This window comes from Macaca fascicularis, chromosome 8, assembly GCF_037993035.2.
Source record: "Macaca fascicularis isolate 582-1 chromosome 8, T2T-MFA8v1.1".
Lineage (NCBI taxonomy): Eukaryota > Metazoa > Chordata > Mammalia > Primates > Cercopithecidae > Macaca > Macaca fascicularis.
In genome coordinates, this window is record NC_088382.1 from 7,573,712 (window position 1) to 7,593,269 (window position 19,558).

The 19,558-nt window shown below is 44.1% G+C and overlaps 3 protein-coding genes across 4 annotated transcripts in view; 1 reads left to right on the top strand and 2 right to left on the bottom strand.

Annotated features, from left to right (window-relative positions):
* Nucleotides 1-266: 266 nt before the first annotated feature.
* Nucleotides 267-8,062, bottom strand: LOC102125546 (neutrophil defensin 6). Its single transcript, XM_045397829.3, has 3 exons — nucleotides 7,987-8,062; nucleotides 1,493-1,676; nucleotides 267-508 (listed from the first exon to the last, which is right to left on the bottom strand). Exons 2-3 carry the CDS (start codon nucleotides 1,662-1,664, stop codon nucleotides 396-398), a joined length of 285 nt encoding a protein of 94 aa, XP_045253764.2. The 5' UTR covers nucleotides 1,665-1,676; nucleotides 7,987-8,062; the 3' UTR covers nucleotides 267-395.
* Nucleotides 1,460-19,558, top strand: part of LOC141407551 (neutrophil defensin 1-like) — a 53,879-nt gene continuing 35,780 nt past the window's right edge. For both annotated transcript variants that reach the window (XR_012417013.1, XM_074000219.1), the window contains exons 1-2: nucleotides 1,460-1,780; nucleotides 3,084-3,137. The gene's annotated coding sequence lies outside the window, so the exon portion shown is untranslated. The remainder of the gene's footprint in view (nucleotides 1,781-3,083; nucleotides 3,138-19,558) is intronic.
* On the bottom strand, nucleotides 16,717-18,210 carry LOC102126703 (neutrophil defensin 6-like). Its single transcript, XM_005562565.4, has 2 exons — nucleotides 18,009-18,210; nucleotides 16,717-17,029 (listed from the first exon to the last, which is right to left on the bottom strand). The coding sequence occupies exons 1-2, from the start codon at nucleotides 18,178-18,180 to the stop codon at nucleotides 16,917-16,919; spliced, it is 285 nt and encodes a 94-aa protein (XP_005562622.3). The 5' UTR covers nucleotides 18,181-18,210; the 3' UTR covers nucleotides 16,717-16,916.

Here is a 19,558-nt window from a genome sequence, read left to right on the forward strand (position 1 = left end):
GAGATTGCACCATTGTATTCCAGCTCGGGTGGCCAAGTGAGACACTGTCTCAAACAACAACAACAGCAACAAACCCAATTGTATTCATTTTTGCTATTTTGTTATTGCTCTATGATGCTCGAATAGTGCATTATTGGAATGCAAAGACCAGTTAACTTAATGTGGATCAGAATTCTCTATACAAAGGAACCGTACAATCCACCATATAAAAAGGCAAAAGGGAAAAAAGGAAAAAGAAAAGAAAATTTAAAAGGTCAAACACACTAAGTTTAATGCTTGAACTTTATTTTGGAGAGAAAAATTTAGAAAGACACAAGGTACACAGAGTGAAGTGTTTTTCCTTTTTCAGGACCTTGGATTGAATCTTGCACTGCTTTGGTTTCTATCTAGGAAGCTCAGCGACAGCAGAGACTGGAGATGCGGCCATTGATGTTGCAACTCCCAGAGTAGGACTCACGCCTGAAACAACGGCCGAAACGGCAACGGCAGGTGCGTCTTGCCTGAGAACCTGTGGAAAGAAGAGAGGGTCAGGCACAGCGAGGGAGGTGGGGAAAAGGACAGGCAGAGCCAGACTAACTGAGATAGTCTAAACAAGAGACACTGTATCAGTCATGTTAGGAGAGAGAAAATTCATGTCTTTGTCATAAATGACAAGAAATTGTACTAGCTCTGTGTTAGTCATGCAAGATCATAGCTCTTTCCCCATCTGAGTCCAACCAGGACATGTTTATTACCTGCTCCCTTTTAAAACAATATACCTCTCAACCCCGGGGTTACCTACTCTTCATTCTGCTTAATCCATGCCCCTAATCTTGACCTCCATGTATGATCTGCATGTCCTAACAAGGCTCCCTAATGCACCTGGATCCGTTTCTGAGATGCTGCATTGTGCATGCTCATGTCATGGACTCAAATACTTTGGTGCTCAAGGAGTCTTTGAAGACCCTCCAAATTCAAATTCTTCATTCTCTCTCTCCCTCCCTTTTTTTCTTTTTTTTTTTATTTTAACATTTTACTTATGTACTTATTTTAATTGCCAAATAATAATTGTGTATATGTATGAGACACAATATGATGTTTGGATCTAAGTATGTATTGTAGAAAGATTTAATTAAGCCTATTAGCCTACATGGAAACACACCCATAGGTTCCTCTCTAGGTTCTAAAAGCTTTACCAATGGACAAAGTAAAATATTCTCTCTATAACTAAGTCTACCCATTTAGACCTACAAATAACAAGTCAGTGTAGCTCTTTCTATCTTAACAGTAGCAAATTTCACAGAAATATCTTGAAACTAAAAGTCTTAGAAGAAAGAAAATCTTTTAGATGTGTTTGGTTCTCACTGATTAATTTAGAGATGAGAAAATCAAGGTCCAGGACGATTAAGTAAAGTCACTCAAGTGAGGTAGACTTTTCCACACTTGACGCCACAGCCTGTCTCCAATCCTTGTGTTCTAGATTTTGCAGATCTGCAAGATTGATGTCTCCTACCTGAGGCTCTAAGAGTAGAGAGTCCATTTTCTTCAAAGGAGACAGCAAGGTCCTGGTCGTCTTCCCCAGGCTGCTCCTGGGTTGCAGCCTCATCAGCTGTTTCCTGGAGTGACTTAGCCTGAGCCAGCAGGGCGAACAGGAGAATGGCAGCAAGGATGGTGAGGGTCCTCATGGCTGGGGTCACCTGGAGGAGGGAGAGCAGGAGTGGACGTGTGGAGAGTGAGGAGTGAGCCTGGATTTATAGCTCTGCTGGGAGAAGGCCTGAGACAGAAGTTGCAGTGAGAGGAGGTGGGCATGTGATTGGGAGGGGAAGGGCTGCCTTCATCCTCAAGATCCCTTGGATGCTCCTCTTTCTCCTGCCTTTCATCACAGAGTGAGTCTGTGTGCTTAATGCCTCTTCTTGATCCAAGCTGTTAATGATGATAAGGACACTACTCTCCTATTGTGTTTCCCATATGCTTGAGTATGTACTTGGTCTGATCTCCTGACCTTGCGATCCACTTGCCTTGGCCTCCCAAAGTGCCGGGATTACAGGCGTGAGCCACCGAGCCCGGCTGATATAGTGATTTCAATTTTTTGGAGATATACCCAGAAGTGGGATTGCTGGGTCATATGGTAGTTCTATGTTTAGTGCTTTGAGGGACCTCCGTACTATTTTCCAAAATGGCTGTACTAATTTACATTTCCACCAATGGTGTACAAGCGTCCTTTTTTTTTTTAATATCCTCACCAACACATATTATTTGTCTATTTGTTAAAAGCCATTCTAACAGATGATTACCTCTTTGTGATTTTAATTTACATTTTCCTGATAATTAGTGTTGTTGAGTATGTTTTCCATATATCTGTGGACCAGGTTTATTGCCCATTTTTAAATTGAGATGTTTGTCTTCTTCTTATTGACTTCCTTATATATTTGGGATATTAGCCCCTCATCAGATGTATGGTTTACAGATACTTTCTCCTAGTCCATGGGTCATCTCTTCCCTTTGTTTCCATTCTGTACAGAAGTTTTCTAGTTGATGTAACCTCCTTTGTCTATTTTTGTTTTTGTTGTCTTTGCTTTTGGAGTCCTGTTGTAGAAATAATTGCCCAGAGAAATGTCATAAGGATATTCCCCCATGTTTTCTTCTAGATTTACAATTTCGGGTCTTTTATGCAAGTCTTTAATCCATTTTGAGTTGATTTTTGGGTATAGTGTGGAATAAGTGTCCAATTTCATTCTTCTGCTTGTGGATATCTAGTTTTCCTTACACCTTTTATTGAAGAGACTGTCCTTGCCCCATGGTGTGTTCTTGGCATCTTTGTTGAAGATCAAATAATCATAAATACTTGGGTTTAGTTTTGGGCTTTCTCCTCCTTTCCTTTGGTTATTGTGTCTGCTTTTACGCCAGAGTATGCTGTTTGCTTACAATAACTTCATGATACATTTTAAAATCAGAGAGCATGATGCTTCTATCTTTGTTATTTTGCTCAAGATTACTTTGGTTATTCACTGTCATTTCTGATTTCATACCAATTTTAGTATTTTTTTTAATACTGTTTTTCTTGTCCTTTATTCTGGGTCTAATCTTGCCTCTCTTATACTCAGGGCTGGGACAAAAACAGGATTTCCATCCATAATATGGACTTTCACTCTTAGAAGGTATGTACTCCCTGATCGATGATTTAATTATTTAACATAAAAATTAATTTAACTGTGCTAAAAAGTAGAGGGCAAGGAAATTGGCCTGAAAGAAAATACTTAAGGTAACAACAGAATCTTGTTTTATAATTGGGTTTTGTATTCCAGGATATTCAAAGGAACAAATAATACTTAGAAGTGTGTTTATTACTGGTAACAGTCAAGCAGATGGGAGACAGGAAGAGTGATAGGGGCCTTCATGAACATGAAGAGCAGGTGTATCAGTGCAGCCGCTGGATTGGAGAACCGTCAAAGGTCTGAACTATCAACCCAAAGGATGCCGCTATCCCACAGCCACACGGGTTTGGGGTAGCTCATTGCCCTGGGATGCTGCTTCCTCCAGATAGCACAGAGCTAGGGTCTTTTTACTCCCCTTGGTCCTCAAATTCCTTCGGTCCCTTGAGAGACATTGACCTATAGGAAGCTCACAGCCCTGAGGACCCTTGCCCTTCTCTGGAGCCTCTTGGAGAAAGTGCACCAGGTCCTAGCCTTGGAGCAACCTGGGACAGAGGACCCAGATGTAGGTGTCCTCTTTGCAGGAATGAACACTGGATTATAGGCTTGGGGTAAGACAGCAGGTCAATGTGCTGTCTGTTGGGAGCTGTGGTCTCAGTAGTGTCATCAACTAACTGTGGGATCATTAGTGAATGACTTCACCTATCATGGCCTCTGTCTTTCGACTCCCAATTGGGGGCCATAGACTCTCTCCAAGAGGTCTTGGGTGCAAAAATTTGGTTTTACGGCCTGTGCATGTCAGTCTGAGCAGCTTCAGCCTCAGAGGCTAAACCAGATGTATTAGAGTTTGGAGTCTGCACTTCAGGGTGTGTGTGCACCTGTGCGTATGCTTCTATGTTTATATGTATGTATGCACGTGTGGTGAGGGGAGTGTGTTGGGAGGTGGAAACTGGGGATGTATGTGTTGTACGTGTGCATGTGCATGTCTCTGAGTCTGAGTGCCTGTGTCAGGGAGAGGGGACTGTGTGATAGAAATGACAGAGAGCATGAAAGGAAGAACCAGATCTTAAATGGCCGACAGGTGGCCAGTAATGATCTCTTTATTCTGCTCTAATAGAATCTGCGAGGTATGTTTTCCGTGAGCAGACACAGTCCTCCTCTGGGCTGCTCTGATCTGATTTCCTATACCCCGAAACCCAGTACTGTGCCCAATATGCTGCTCCATCTTCCTCAAGGTCACCAGGTGAGGGCACCTGCAGTTGCAGACCCACCTGTTGTCACTGGGCATCACTCTGGGACCTGTATCCTCAGCGACACCTGCTACAGGCTCAGCTGTCCTTGTGCTTTGTTAATTGAGACCCAGATCAGGGCAAGATTCCATTTGAAAACCTGGAAACGAACAGGTTAGTCTCTTTACCTTGTGCTTTATCTTCTCTCTATCTCCAAAAATGCGTTTTCACAGTAAACTGAATGTATTTGGACCATGTAGTCTCCCCTTTTCTTTCTCTTATTTTTTTCTTTACTTTTTCTCTTACCTTTTGTTTCTATTGTCCTGGTCATTTTCATAGAGATGTCGATGCTGCACTTTCTACCCTGAGGAGCTGGACCTCAGGGTAGAAAGGTCTACTTGTCCAGGGCACTCAGGGCCAGGCCAAAAACAGGATTTCCACTCATAATATGGACATTCACTCTTAGAAGGCATGTACTCCCCGATGGATGAGTTAATTATTTAACATAGGAATTATCTTAACTGTGTTAAGAAAGTAGGGTGCAAGGGAATTGGCCTGGTAGAAAATAAGATAGCAACAGAATCTGGTTGTATACTAGAGGTTTTGTATTCCAGGATATTCCAGGGGACAAATGATGCTCAGACATGACCATATTTATTGCTGGTAACAGGCAAGCAGATGGGAGACAGAGAGATAGGGGCCTTCGTGAACATGAGGACCTCTGGCTCCTCCTGGTGGGCACCTACAGCCCAGTTTTGCACTATTGGATGAACCTTCCTCACTTGTTCAGTGGCTGCTGAACACCAATTGCAAGAGCAGAGCTGTGGGGACATCCTATGTATCCACATGTATCCACAAAAGTAGTGCTTCTTTAAGAAAGGGCAATGAGCTCCCCATCCTCTTTAAGAAAGAGGCACTACTTTTGTGGATACATGGGACACGTGTGGTTATTCCCTTATTTGTTCATTCCTGGAGAACCATGGAGATTAGTGCCTGTCAGGACCTAGTGCCTGGTTGTTGCATCTTGAAAATGGCTGGGAAACAGCCTCGCTAGACAGGGGTTTTGACCAGCTCTCGAAAAGCGGTGCTCAGGGGCAGCGCTGATGAACGCTGTAAAGCAGAGCTGCCATCCTGCTCTCGCTGTGAGGAAAGTGGACATTCTTGGGGAAACTGCTCATACGGGAGGGTCTATCAATGCAGATGTGAAAATGAAAGCCGGCCTCTGACGTTTCAGGTAAAGACGTAGGAGAGGCGCACCACCTGGACCATGCATCAGCAGGCTACCCTCCTTCCTGGGAGGCAGGGGCCCTGGATGGGGTAGGGGAGAAGGTGGGTGCCCACTTACTCAGAGACGGTGACAGGCTGAGGAAGCCAGGGTTTTTGCAGAAGAAAAATTTACCACTTTGGTAAACTTTCACTGCCCTCTGGGGCTCTAGACACTGACACAGTTTGGAAGAGTTTTTCTTGTGGTAACCATTGTACTTTGTGCACTAGCTCTGAGCTGTATCTGGAGGACAGACTTGAATGATGTTCATCTCTCACTATTCATTCTTACTGTCTCATTTGAGACTTTGCAATCGCTGCCAAAGAATTTTCTCTTGTCCAAGATTCTGCCAGTGCTCTGAGCTGATGAGCCCTGGAAACCATGTATGTTGGCATCTGGATTAGTCAGCTCAGAATATCATAACAAATTTCCACAGACTGAGTGGCTAAAACAACAAGAATTTGTGTTCTCACAGTGCTGTAGACTGGAACTCTGAAGGTGTTAGCATGCTGGTGTTCTCTGCAGCCTCTCTCCTTGGCTCGTAGACAGCCGTCTTCTCCCTGCATCCTCACATGGTCTGTCCTCTGTGTGACTGTGTCCTAACCTCTTCTTGTAAGAATTCCAGTCGTATTGGGTTTAATGCCCACTCTCATTACCTCATTTTAACTTAATGACTTCTTCAGAGACTCTCCAGATACAGTGCCACATTCTGAGATACTAGGGGTTAAGTCTTCAACATATGAGCTTTGGGGTAACACAATTCAACCCCTAACAACCTCCTCTGAAAAAAGCCTGGTGGCTGGTGTGGACAATGGGGGAAGTTGAGGACAGAGGTGGTCAAGAGCCAGGGCTCATACCTGCAAACCATGATAAGACCTTGATACTTTCAGTGGAAAATAGACTACAGTGGACCAAAGTGTCAGCAGGAGCCCCATTACAAGGGGGCTGTGGAGGCCTGGGCTAGAAGTCAGTGTATATTGCACCAGGGTGCCAGCAGTGCAGGGGATAAGACGTGGCCTCATTCAAAATTTATGTTGAAGGTACAGTGGCAATAGCAGTTGCTGATGTAAGAATATGGAATATGGGGATATGTGAAGAATATTTTTATTTTTTGCCCTGAACAACTGCAGAGACACTAGTGCCATTTTCTGAAATGACAACACCTGTATGTGCACGTGGTACCTGCAAGCTGGGGAGATGTACAATGAAGAGTTTGGTTTTGGACACTAGGGATGAGATACCTGTAGGAGATTCTAGTGGACATGTCAGGACACAAGTTCTGGAGTCTGGAGTTCAGCTAGGTGGTTGCAACTGAAGATATAAATGGAGGAATCATTCCAAAATTGACAGCATTTAGCACTAGAGATTTGGAAAAGATTACATGGAGAATGAATTAGAGAGAAGATTAAAATTTCAATAATATTGGGTGATTGCCTGAGTGAATTACATGAAATTTGAATAATATTGGGTGATTGCTTGAATGAATTACATGGACTTTGGGGTTAAAAATTTGATATTCAAAGGCATTGTAGAGCCTGGAGAAATTTTGACAGACTGTTTCTGAAAGCAGCTTAGGCTAAGACAGCTTTAAGTAGTTGTTATTTGTTGTCTAATTGTCTGCTCGTGCCTGTGGGATGAACTGTATACATTAACTAATCTTTCAAGGCTTTCATCGCCGCACTACTCTGCACAGTCCCTAGCAAAGTCTCTCCTTGGGAAGCCAATGGCAGGACTCTAATTCCTAGAATTAAAAAGACCTAAATGCAACACCCGAAACCATAAACTACTAGAAGTGCATATAAGGATAAAGCTTTTGACATTGATGTAGGTAATGATTTCTTGGCTATGGCAACAAAGGCACAGGCAATAAAAGGGAAAATAGACAAGTGCGGCTGTATTGAACGCTAAAGCATCTGCATAGCAAAGGAACAATCAACTGCGTGAAAAGATAATCCAGAAAATGAGAGAAAATATTTGCAAAACCTACATGGTAGAAGGGGCAAATATCCGAATACATAAGGAAGTCAAACAACTCAATAGCAAAAATCAAACAACCTGATGGAAAAACAGACCAAGGACCTAAATAGGCTTTTCTCTAAAGAATGTTCTAAAGAGCTACGATCATCTTTACTGGACATATGAAGTAGGACACGTGTGTTTAGAAGGAAACTGCTTGAGTTTCTCTGTTAACTTAGCTGGTAACCAATGCCCCCAGCAGCCACCAGAGATTCAGACAGATGTTCACAGCAGGGGATTCACCCGCTGGGTCCCTCTGGGGTGGCCCCCCAGTCAGAGGTCAGATTGGAGGCATAGCTTCAATGATGAAAACTCAGTGTAAAAGTTTAAGTTTTGTGTTACTTACAGCTCTTCTAGCTAGGCAGGGCGACCAGAGAGGGCAGACAGCAGTCCTCTGTCCCAGGTCTTCTGTAGCAAGGAGCAGCCGTGCACAAGTGAACTTCCCCTATTTAAAGGTCTTTTGGGATGAGGTGTCCTAATTTCTAGGGTTATTTTCTGTTGGGTTCATTCAACAATTGTGGTGTCAAGGACGGTTGAGAAATTTGGTGGGAAGGTGAGGTTAAAGTAGAACTCCCAGAGAAACCCCTTGTCTACCTTGGCCAGCCCTGACCAGGCCTGGGCAGCAACCAACTCTGGATTCTCCATGGCTCCTAACACAATTGTCCCTATGCTGCATTGGCTGTGGCTGAGGTGAACTACCTGCACCAAGGGAGTATATAAAGCCTCCGGGACAGCCTGACTGCGTATCGCAGTATACTCCCTGCAAAGAGACTAGCATAGGAATGCCACCCACACACAGAAGAGGATTTGGAATCTGTTTCTGAAGCAGTGTCCTGAGGACCTGGGGTCTAACCATAAAAACAAATCAAAGCCGTTTGGCTGAGCTAGGATGTTGGAGAACACCCCGGTGAGACTGAGTGCCACCTGGGCTTCTGTTGCCATGTGGAACAGACTTTTGTGGGTTCTCCTGAGTTATGGATGTACATGCAGCATGTGGTTCCCCAGAGGGGACAGTCCTTGCTTGGCCAATGAACAGTTCAAGGTTAAACAATTGTCTAGGATCATCTGGGCCAAGAACTGGTCTGAAGCGTTAGCCTTCAGGGTTGGAGTGGCCTTTCCAGATGACCACCCAAGAAGGGAAGTGGGGGTCTGGGCATTCACTTTACTGCTGGTGTTGTACAGCTTCTCAGCCCTTGTGGGTCTTCAGAGAAGCATTTAGCAAAAACGAGTGGTGCTTCCTGGGAGGCATAGGGGGTTTCCATCTGTAACTCGAATACATTGGAGAACAGGTGTATCGCTGAGTCCATGATGATGTCTGGATGCTTTCTGTGAATGCAAGGCTCCAACCCTTCAGGCTGCAGTCTGGGTTTGTGCTGCGGCGTCGTTAGCCCATTTGGATTGATGCCTGTGCATCCAGAGAACCACCTCCTCATCCTTAAAACAGGGTGATCTGAGGTTGCGAGGGCTGCTGGTGTTTAAGCATTGGTGCCATGGGACCCATTCAATATCTAAGAATTGAGTTGCCCACCTTGGACACAGGTCAGGTTGCATTTGGGGTGCAGCCCCTCTAACAGGACTTACAGGGAATTCCCCAGTTTTCCAGCCTGGAGTACAAATTCTGACTAGGGCTGTCCTGTTCCCAGCAGCTCTCTAGGCTGCAAGGCCTGGGTGTAACAGCTACCCCACAAGCCATGTGTACACAAGATACCAAGCAAGGCCAATCATGGAGAACACTGACATCTTGTCACTCAGGGCTTTCTTCCCAGTGCTTCCATGGGTCAGCTCGCACGCAAGTTTCCTTGGAGCCTTTCTCCCCCATGGCCACGTTTGGTGATGGCACTTCCATATGGTCTTTGCCTGATGTAGTTGTTGTCTCTAGTTTGAAGGCTTCTTCTCCTCATTTACTGCCTCTGACTGCACCCTCGGTGGGTTCTGGAGCAATAATCCCTACTTCCTGCCAGGAGGAGTAAGTGGGAAATATTAGCTAACCTTTAAAACCGGTAAAAACGGGAGCTTGTGCCAGAAGTTGCTTGTCAAATGGAGAGGTGTGGTCTAGCAAAAGCCTCGTGGCCCTGCTGGGTGCCAGTGGGCCTGGGGCGTCAGTCCTCAGAAGATCATAGTTTACTATCCATCCACAATCCATTGTTCAGTAAATGTTTGATGTTGAGATGGTGGATGTCCTGTGATGGTGTGGGGAGGTCTCATTATTGGAGAACATGTAAATGATGTTATCTCTAAGGGAAAAAGAAGTTAACTCTTCTGTGATCACCAAGGTGGGCACCACAGTGGGTCTAGCCCAACTGTGATGAAGCGATGGTGGCCATCGGGTTGAGAATTAAAAAAGTGATGGCCCTTGGAAGGACCTTGGTGCCTTGGGTGTCTGTAGCACATCCCGAGACATTAATAACCATGACTTTAGGAGGCCTCCGTGCTGCTTGAGGAGGCTGGTGGCTTGGGGATGATGAACTAAATGAGACTCCCTTAACCTACCCCAGTGTTGTGATGCCCTGAGGTGGGAGCCTCCATCTGAATCAATGATACGTGTGTTTCTAAAGGAGAAAGCGAGGAAATGCCATGAAAAGAGAACACCTGCTTCACCCAGGGCATAAGGAGTTACCTTCCCTGAAAGACTACACGTGCGGAAGGCCATAGCCAGGACTAGTGTGCTTTGTCCTGAGGCTCTGAGAGTTGTGATGGGCAGTAGTGAGGGCCTCCCCATGAAACTCAGAACCTGGGACCCAGGCATGGCCTGGAGAGATCACCTGCTAGGTCAGCTACAGACTGTATCCTGCTGTGGCCCCAATGCATGCGAAGGGCTTCTGAGTGATGATATTGATGGGTCTCAGCAGAATGGACAAGTGGGGTATAGCTGTCTCCAAAGACACAATGTCCCAGTACATGGAAGGCCTGCCGCAAAGTGGCTGGCACACTAGTGGTGAGGATTTGGTTTTTAACTGCAAGGGGACTTTGTCAGCCCACTGAGGACCAATTGATGCCCAGAATCTTTACAACAGTGCTGGAGGGGCCATGAGTGTGTCCTGCAGAAAGCTGGGCACTGTCCAGGAAGAGGGAGAGCAGGTACAGCAGCCCTGCTGCAGATGTGTGGCCTGGCCCAGGCGGTGGCTTTCCATGCAGCACCCAGAGAGATTTGAGGAGCTCAAGGAGAACAGAGACCCTCCAGCTGGCTCAGAGTCACTGATGGCTGCTGTTGCTGGAGGGGTGGCCTTCTCTGCTCCAACCCCGTCTTGTGCTCTCCTTCCCTCCCATTCTTGGCTGCAGGGCTGGGAACCATCTGGTGGGACCCTGCTCTGTCTGCCTCATGGCCATGCTCCCATCCTTGCCTCCTCCATAGACTGCGGTCAGGACTCGGCAGCCCAGAGCCCCAGCAGGCTCTCAGTCTGTGCTGAGGTCACACCCAGGCATTGTCTCCATCCTTCCCCAGGTGATTCCAGCAAATTCTTCTTCTTCTTTTTTTTTTTTTTCATTATGGTTGTTGTTGAGAGGGAATCCCGCTCTGTCCCCCAGGCTGGAGTGCAATGGTGCCATCTCGGTTCACTACAACCTCTGCCTCCCAGGTTCAAGCGGTTCTCTTGCCTCAGCCTCCCGAGTAGCTGGGATTACAGGCACATACCACCATGCTTGGCTAAATTTTGTATTTTTAGTAGAGATGGGGTTGCACTATGTTGGCCAGGCTGGTCTCAAACTCCTGACCTCAAGTGATCCGCCCACTTCAGCCTCCCAAAGTGCTGAGATTACAGGCATGAGCCACCACGCCCAGCCTGGAGCCATTTCTTTGTTGGACACAGACCCACTCTGTCCTCCCTTACTTTTCCAGTGACTCACCGATCCCCTGTCAACTGTTCTTAGTTTAAATTCTTCCTTGGGGAGCAGGGGCAGTATGGGACCCAGGTGTGGTGCCAACCTCCGCACTCGGTCACAGATTCAGAGTCGACCATGGGACTTGGGCGTTGGCTGGAACAATGGGAAGGAAGTGGGGATTTTCTCCAGGAGATCAGCTACGAAGGTCACAGAGAGATGACCATGATTCACATAGCTGTCACTGCGGAGAGAGCCCAAAGTAAGAGCAAGAAAAATAAAAGGGAAGACAACAATGTGACTCATGCTTTGAGTCCTTAAATCAAGGATTTCCTGAAGTCAGAATTCCCCGTCAATTCCAAGATATAGGAGTCAAAATGTTAACTCAGCTTGTCATGGTTTGACGTTTGAATTCAAGACCGCACTAAGATGTCTGAAAAACATCAAAAATACCAAACTCAGAGAACCTGAGAGACAAAGATGGTGCAGTGTACAAGGACAGGAGATGAGAGCAGATGACAGGTGTCCCGGGGGCAGCTTGGGCCTCAGGCTCCCTGGTGATTCCCATGCACAGCCCCGCGGGAGAAGAGCCTTGTTGATGTTGATCAGCAGGGAAGGAGGGACGTCTATGAGAGAGGCTGGAAGGACAGCTGGTGAGTCAGGGATGGGGACCTTCATAGTTGATGTTCAGAGCTGGAGAAATTCCAGGTGGGGGCAGGAGTTAGTGGGTGGCCATGGGTGGAGGGCTGGGGCAAAAAGGAAGGGGGATCACTCTCACTGTCATCCAGGAGGACAAAGCACTGAGAGGTTGGAAGGGTGATCTGCCAGGAAATATTAGAATGAACTCTTTCCCTTAGTTTTTATTTTTATGAGTTATTTGGCTTTTCGTGGCAAAGGAAGAAATATAGAACTTCAGAAAAGGAAACGGGTACTTTTCTCATCTCTTACCTTCTGGTTTTGTTTGTAAGTAGAGTTCAGAACAAACAGATACAGAAAAAACAACTCTACACTTTTCTTGTAAAAGAAAAATTTCAGCAAGACTTTCAAGAAATGTCAAGGAAACATTTATTGAAGACTGTTGCAATAGGAGTCAAAACGCTGTAATAGGAAGAGCCCTTGGACTCAACTTACCTCAAGCCAAAGGCAGGAGAATTTAAGCCTTGGGGGAAGCTAGCAGGATGGTTCTGGAGGTAGTTAGGAGGGAAGTTGGCTGGTGTGATTGGGCCATCAGTGTTTGCTCATTTGTGCTTGTTGGAGTAAGGCTCCCATCCTCCCACAGAGACAGGGCTGCTGCCCTCTTGGGTAATTGCATTTATAGGGATGAGGCATCTGACTTATTCGTTATTGATTGTTGCACCACACGAGTGGTTCAAGGTAGAAAGTCTCTTGTATGTCATCAGTGAACGTAGGGTGTTTGTGCATCCCAGTGAACAGTTCTGGGTGTTACTTGAGGCCAAGCAAGTGGCCCTGGTTGTTTGGAGACCCTCACACCTCTCACTGCTTTCTCTGTCCCTAGAGTTTGCAGCAGTCATTGCCCAGGCTAGACTACAGTAGCAGAAGCCACGTGTGGTGCTCCCAGTGTGCCTTTATCCAATAGGGGAGCAGGGAGGCTCCATACTCATTTGACCATTTCCCTTGGATTGATGGATGCTTCTCAGCACATCAGCCTCAATTTGACTCCATCCTTCTCTCTGGCAACATCCATTCCTCTAAATTCAGTGGAGGTCGACCTGACCCTGCATATTTCTTGCCCTGATATTATTCTCTCCACCGAACATTGTACTCTACCCCTTCTTTTAATCTACCCACGTTTTAAATACCTCTGTATTTCACCATGAAGTCTTTCCTTGTGTTTGAAACCAAAATAGTCTCTTTCTTTCTTCTAAACTCCTATTGCTTCATGAAGCCACATTTTCCCAAGGATATTTTTCTATATTTCAGCCTTCAATGATTTAAATGGGTTTTTTTCCCATGCTATCACAGAAACTTGATATATGGACTGCATTGCTGCTGTAGTTTTCATTTTTTCCTATGCAGTTTAGTAATAATAATCTAATTTTATATCGTTATGTGATATTGAATATAATTAATTTTATCGTAATTAATTTATTGATCTCTTACTATGTGCTAGGCAGTCATCTGAACACTGTGCGCCAGTAATGAGCAAAACATACAACTTCCCTTCTAGAGTAGGGAGGGAAATGTTACAGAGAGTAAGTGAAGTGTACAGAATATGAGACCGTTACAATTCTACAGTTAAAAAGAAAGAGAACAAGTAGGATGGAGATTGCTCAGGAAAGTTGCTGCAATTTAAAATTGAGAAATCAGGAAAGATGTCAGTGACAAGGTGAAATTATAGCAGACACCCCAGGTCTGGGAAATGGGTCAGGTGTCCTTCTGGGTGAAATGCAGATGCCCTCTGGATAGAGTCCACCTGACTCAGCCCACAATTTGGAACAATATGGAACGTTAGTTCAGACACCTCAGGACTTTGAAGCAGTGGCGGTTACTAGAAACCAAGGGAGGCTCCTGGCCTTCACAATCTGAAGTTCTGTGTGTTTCCTTCACCATCTAAACAAGGGGAAGGGTGGGATCATTTGTCTGTCAGAATGCCTGTGTCCTCCCTGGAATCTGTGCTGGGCTCATTCAAGGTTAGGATTTCCAGACCAGCCTGGCTAACATGGTGAAACCCCGTCTCTACTAAAAAAAAATACAAAAAACTAGCCGGGCAAGGTGGCGGGTGCCTGTAGTCCCAGCTACTTGGGAGGCTGAGGCAGGAGAATGGCATGAACCCGGAGGCGGAGCTTGCAGTGAGCTGAGATCCGGCCTCTGCACTCCAACCAGGGCGATAGAGCGAGACTCCGCCTCCAAAAAAAAAAAAAAAAAAATTAGCTGGGCACAGTGGCACTTGCCTGTAATCCTAGCTACTCGGGAGGGTGAGGCAGAAGAATCACTGGAACCTGGGAGGTGGACGTTGCGGTGAGCCATAATCGTGCCACTGCACTCCAGCCTGGGCGACAGAGGAAGACTCCATCTCAAACAAAACAAAACAAAACAAAACACCCAAAAAACAAAAAGCAGAACACATCAAAAAGAAAGGGCAGAGACCAAACAACCAGTCAGTTTTGGCTGTGAGTAAAGTAGTTAAATAGAGGAGCATCACGGTGACTTTTAGGCAACCAGGTGAGACCTGGAAAATCCTTCCCTTTCACCTACACACCAAACTGACCTAAGTTCACAGACTTTGTAGAGTGACCTTATCTTCCCAAAAGATGTACTTGTATTCAGCATCTGAGGTCTCTTCACTACCCATTCTGATTCCTGCTGCCAGAAAGCCTCGCCTCTTGGGTGGTGCATGAGAAGGCTCTCCCTCCTCTACCGTGCTCTCTTGCTGACCCTCCAGTTCCAGGACCAGGTGTGACAGCAAGAGTGGAAGAGAGTCCTGCTCAGAAGGTTTGCTGAGGCAGAGAACCAGCCCCGACCACCTATCTCCCAGTATAGTGGAGAGTTCTCACTAAGGACCATCAGATGAGGAAAGTCAACACCAGCCTGCACTAGCTTGGTAGGTTCTTTAGTATTGGAAGGACTTTTGTGCACAGAGAAAAATCTCATCACTATTTACACTAAATTTAAACCAGGTCTTGAGTATTAAATACTGACACAAAGGTGATTATTTAAATTCCCTTCATCTACATTGATGTCATACATTTAGTATGCCTGGTTGTTTTTAAACACATCTAACACCTTAAAGAATAGAGAAACATACTTCTGCACGATGATCCCAAACTTATTCGTTCATTATACCAAAAGTGATATAGAAGGGCCCATATCATGGATTTGATATCTTTTATTTGTTTTGATTTTACTCCTTCCTATGATTTTCTTGATCTTCCGAGACCCCAGATTACTAAACGAGGTTGCAAGTCTAGGGTCAAATAGCTGACCCTTGATCAGGAAACAGTGCTTTGTATGTGTCTGAGATGAAGTAAACTCAGGCTACTTGTTCTTTATTATCAGGCTGAGACTTTTTGTTGTTGTTGTAATAAAAATGTTTGTTTGGTTATTTTTTGTCATGTCATGGCACTGTTCAGTCCCTGTCTTTTATATAAATTTTAATTCTAGAAACTTGCCTTTCTCACCAACACGTTGTTCTTAAGTTTTTGCAAGCTGTAAGTGTATGATCAATTGTCTTATCATTATGATATATTGACTTGGTTCATTGGCATAATTAAAAACGTATTAACATATGTTTTCTCATTAGCATTTTATTAAAATGAGTATACTTTATTATAATTAATATAATTTTATGCTTGAAGGGATGGAGAGCTGAGATCAACTCCTTTATTAAACATTGGTCTAATTAACCTTTTGGGGACCAGTAAGGGACCATTTGTCTCATTGGTTATTGGGCCTCATCCTCTATGGTCACCAGTCTGAGCTCTTCTTCTATCTGGTTATTAATTGAATCACTGATGCTTGTCAGTCTTTCCTGTTTTGGGCACAGTTTTATCTTTTTCCTTCTTAAATTTTATTTTATTCTATCTTGTTGACACAGTTATATATCACCAAAACAGAGTGAAATAAAGCTTAACGTATAGCATATGTATGTAACACATCTGCTTAAAATTTCAAAAATTATGTATAGCAATGCTTTCCCACTTTTTAAAATTAAAGGACAAGTGAACATAGCCCATCAGATCTATCTTTCCTTTGAGCCAACAACCACTTTTTGCCTCTCATTGTAAACTTCTATTGTTTGAGTATCATTAGGAATGCACTGAACTTTTAAGTTTCAAACTATTCCAATTAACACTTATATCCTGTCAGGCATGGTGGCTCAGGCATGAAATCCTAGCACTTTGGGAGGCTGAGGAGGGCAGATCACTTAAGCTCAGGAGTTCAAGACCAATCTGGGCAACATGGTGAAACCCTGTCTCTCCAAAAAGTACAAAACATTAGCAGGGTGTGGTGGCACATGCCTGTAGTCCCAGCTACTCAAGAGGCTGAGGTGGGAGGATCATTCGAGCACAGGAGATTAAGGCTGCAGTGAGCAGAGATTGCAACACTGTACTCCAGCTTGGGTGGCTAAGTGAGACACTGTCTCAAACAACAACAACAACAACAACAACAAACCCAATTATATTCATTTTCGCTATCTTGTTATTGCTCTATGACGCTCAAATTGTGCATCACTGGAATGCAAAGATCAGTTAACTTAATGTAGATCAGAATTCTCTATACAAAGGAACCATACAAAGCACCATATAAAAAAGCAAAAGGGGGGAAAAAAAAAGGAAAAAGAAAAGAAAATTTAAAAAGTCAAACACACTAAGTTTAATGCTTGAACTTTATTTTGGAGAGAAAATCTTAGAAAGATACAAGGTACACAGAGTGAAATGTTTTTCTTTTTTCAGGACCTTTGATTGAATCTTGCACTGTTTTGGTTTCTATCTAGGAAGCTCAGCGACAGCAGAGTTTGTGGGTGCGGCCATTGAATACGCACTTCCCGGAGTGGAACTCAGGGGTATAACAACGGCCGGTTCGGCAATAGCAGGTGCGTCTCGCCTGAGAACCTGTGGAAAGAAGAGAGGGTCAGGCACAGGGAGGGAGGTGGGGAAAAGGATATGCAGAGCCAGACTAACTGAGATAGTCTAAACAAGAGACACTGTATCAGTCATGTTAGGAGAGAGAAAATTCATGTCTTTGTCGTAAATGACAAGAAATCGTACTAGCTATGTGTTAGTTATGCAAGATCACAGTTTTTTCTCCCATCTGAGTCTATCCAGAACATGTTTATTACCTTCTCCCTGGTAAAACAATATACCTCTCAACCTCAGGGTTACCTACTCTTCATTCTGCTTAATCCATACCCCTACTCTTGACCTCCATGTATGATCTGCATGTCCTAACAAGGCTCCCTAATGCACCTGCATCCGTTTCTGAGATGCTGCATTGTGCATGCTCATGTCATGGACTCAAGTACTTTGGTGCTCAAGGAGTCTTTGAAGACCTTCCAAATTCAAATTCTTCATTCCCTCTCTCTCTCTCTCTCTTTTTTTTTTTTTTAACATTTTACTTATGTACTTATTTTAATTGACAAATAATAATTGTGTATATGTATGAGACACAATATGATGTTTGGATCTAAGTACATATTATAGAAAGATTTAATCAAGCCCTTTAGCCTACATTGAAACACACCCATAGATTCCTCTCTAGGTTCTAAAAGCTTTACCAATGGACAAAGTAAAATATTCTCTCTATAACTAAGTCTACCCATTCAGACTTACAAATACCTGGTCAGTATAGCTCTTTCTATCCTAAAAGTAACAAATTTCACAGAAATATCTTGAAACAAAAAGTCTTAGAAGAAAGAAAATCTTTTAGATGTGTTCGGTTCTCACTGATTAATTTAGAAATGAGAAAATAAAGGTCCAGGAAGATTAAGTAAAGTCACTCAAGGGAGGTAGACTTTTCCACACTTGACGCCACAGCCTGTCTCCAATCGTTTTGTTCTAGATTTTGCAGATCTGCAAGATTGATGTCTCCTACCTAAAGCTCTAAGAGTAGAGAGTCCATTTTCTTCAAAGGAAACAGCAAGGTCCTGGTCATCTTCCCCAGGCTGCTCCTGGGTTGCAACCTCATCAGCTCTTTCCTGGAGTGACTCAGCCTGGGCCTGCAGGGTGAAGAGGAGAATGGCAGCAAGGATGGTGAGGGTCCTCATGGCTGGGGTCACCTGGAGGAGGGAGAGCAGCTGTGGATGAGTGGAGAGTGAGGAGTGAGCCTGGATTTATAGCTCTGCAGGGAGAAGGCCTGAGACAGAAGCTGCAGTGAGACGAGGTGGGCATGTGATTGGGAGGGGAAGGGCTGCCTTTGCCCTCAAGATCCCTTTGATGCTCCTCTTTCTCCCGGCTTTCATCACAGAGTGAGTCTGTATGCTTAGTGCCTCTTCTTGATCCAAACTGTTAATGATGATAAGGGCATTACTATCCTGTCCTGTTTCCCATCTGCTTGAGTATTTACTTTTATATATTCAGAGAAGAAAAACAACAGTGCTTTCATTCAATAAATGTGGGGATCAAATGCCTCTTGTTTTCCGAAGATGGTCCCTGGTACTCTCTGGATGACTCTCTGGGGTCAGATCTGGGTCCCAGTGGAGTCGAGAGTTAATCCATTGCAGGATTCAGGGATATTATTAGCCTCATGTAGGAGGCTTTTGAGATCTTGAGGTGAGTAGTCTCCTACCGGGGCCAGTGTGGACAGGACAATGACCTTATCAGCTATGGGGGAAATGAGTTCAGTAGACTAGTAGGCCAAGTTTATCAGATTAAAATCAAAATTCAGATTTAGTTCAAGAAGTTGGTGTGATCTGAATGCATCATATACAATGTGTAGCAGGTACTTCTCTCCACTTTGAGGAATATCAAAGTAATTTAGGTGCCTACAACCCCTTTCTGAGATCTTTTATTTTATTTTTATTTTTTAGTTTTAGAAAATTTTAAATCATACACAAGGAACAACATTCAAAAGGTAGAAGAAGTAACGAGTTCTCATTTCTATCCCCAGGCCTTCAATTCTGACCCAGGAATCCATCACTATTAACAGTTATTCATAGTATTCTGTACTTTGCTTTTATCACGTGTATCATGGGCACTTTGTATATCTAAACACATGGAATGCTGTTATAATTTTTAAGAGCCTTATACTATCCCAGGGTTTGTATATGCCATCGCTTATATTTTTCTATTGATAAAATATGATAAAATTATTACAATTTGGTTATTCTTAAACTTTTGCAGTAATAAGTAAAGTTACAGTGATTATCTTGTATATATGTCCTCTTACCCATATGGATAAACTTATAGAAATAAAATTGCTGTGTCAAAGAATGCATCTTAAGCCAGTATAGTGGCACTTGCCTGTAGTTCTAGCTATTTGAGAGGCTGAGGTGGGAGGATCATCGGAGACCAGGAGTTCAATACCAGCCTGACAACATAGTGAGACCCCTTTCTCTTAAAAACAAAAAGAGACTCTATCTTACCCATTCTTAAGATATTACTATGTATTTCTATAATATTACCATATTTGATACACATCCTTTG

Excerpts from the sequence above, each read along its gene's own strand:
- LOC102126703 (XM_005562565.4), bottom strand. The coding sequence starts at position 18,180 with ATGAGGACCCTCACCATCCTTGCTGCCATTCTCCTCTTCACCCTGCAG. Across the intron at positions 17,030-18,008 it reads CTCTACTCTTAGAGCTTTAG|GTTCTCAGGCGAGACGCACC; the intron begins GTAGGAGACATC and ends TTCTTTCCACAG.
- LOC102125546 (XM_045397829.3), bottom strand. The coding sequence starts at position 1,664 with ATGAGGACCCTCACCATCCTTGCTGCCATTCTCCTGTTCGCCCTGCTG. Across the intron at positions 509-1,492 it reads CTCTACTCTTAGAGCCTCAG|GTTCTCAGGCAAGACGCACC; the intron begins GTAGGAGACATC and ends TTCTTTCCACAG.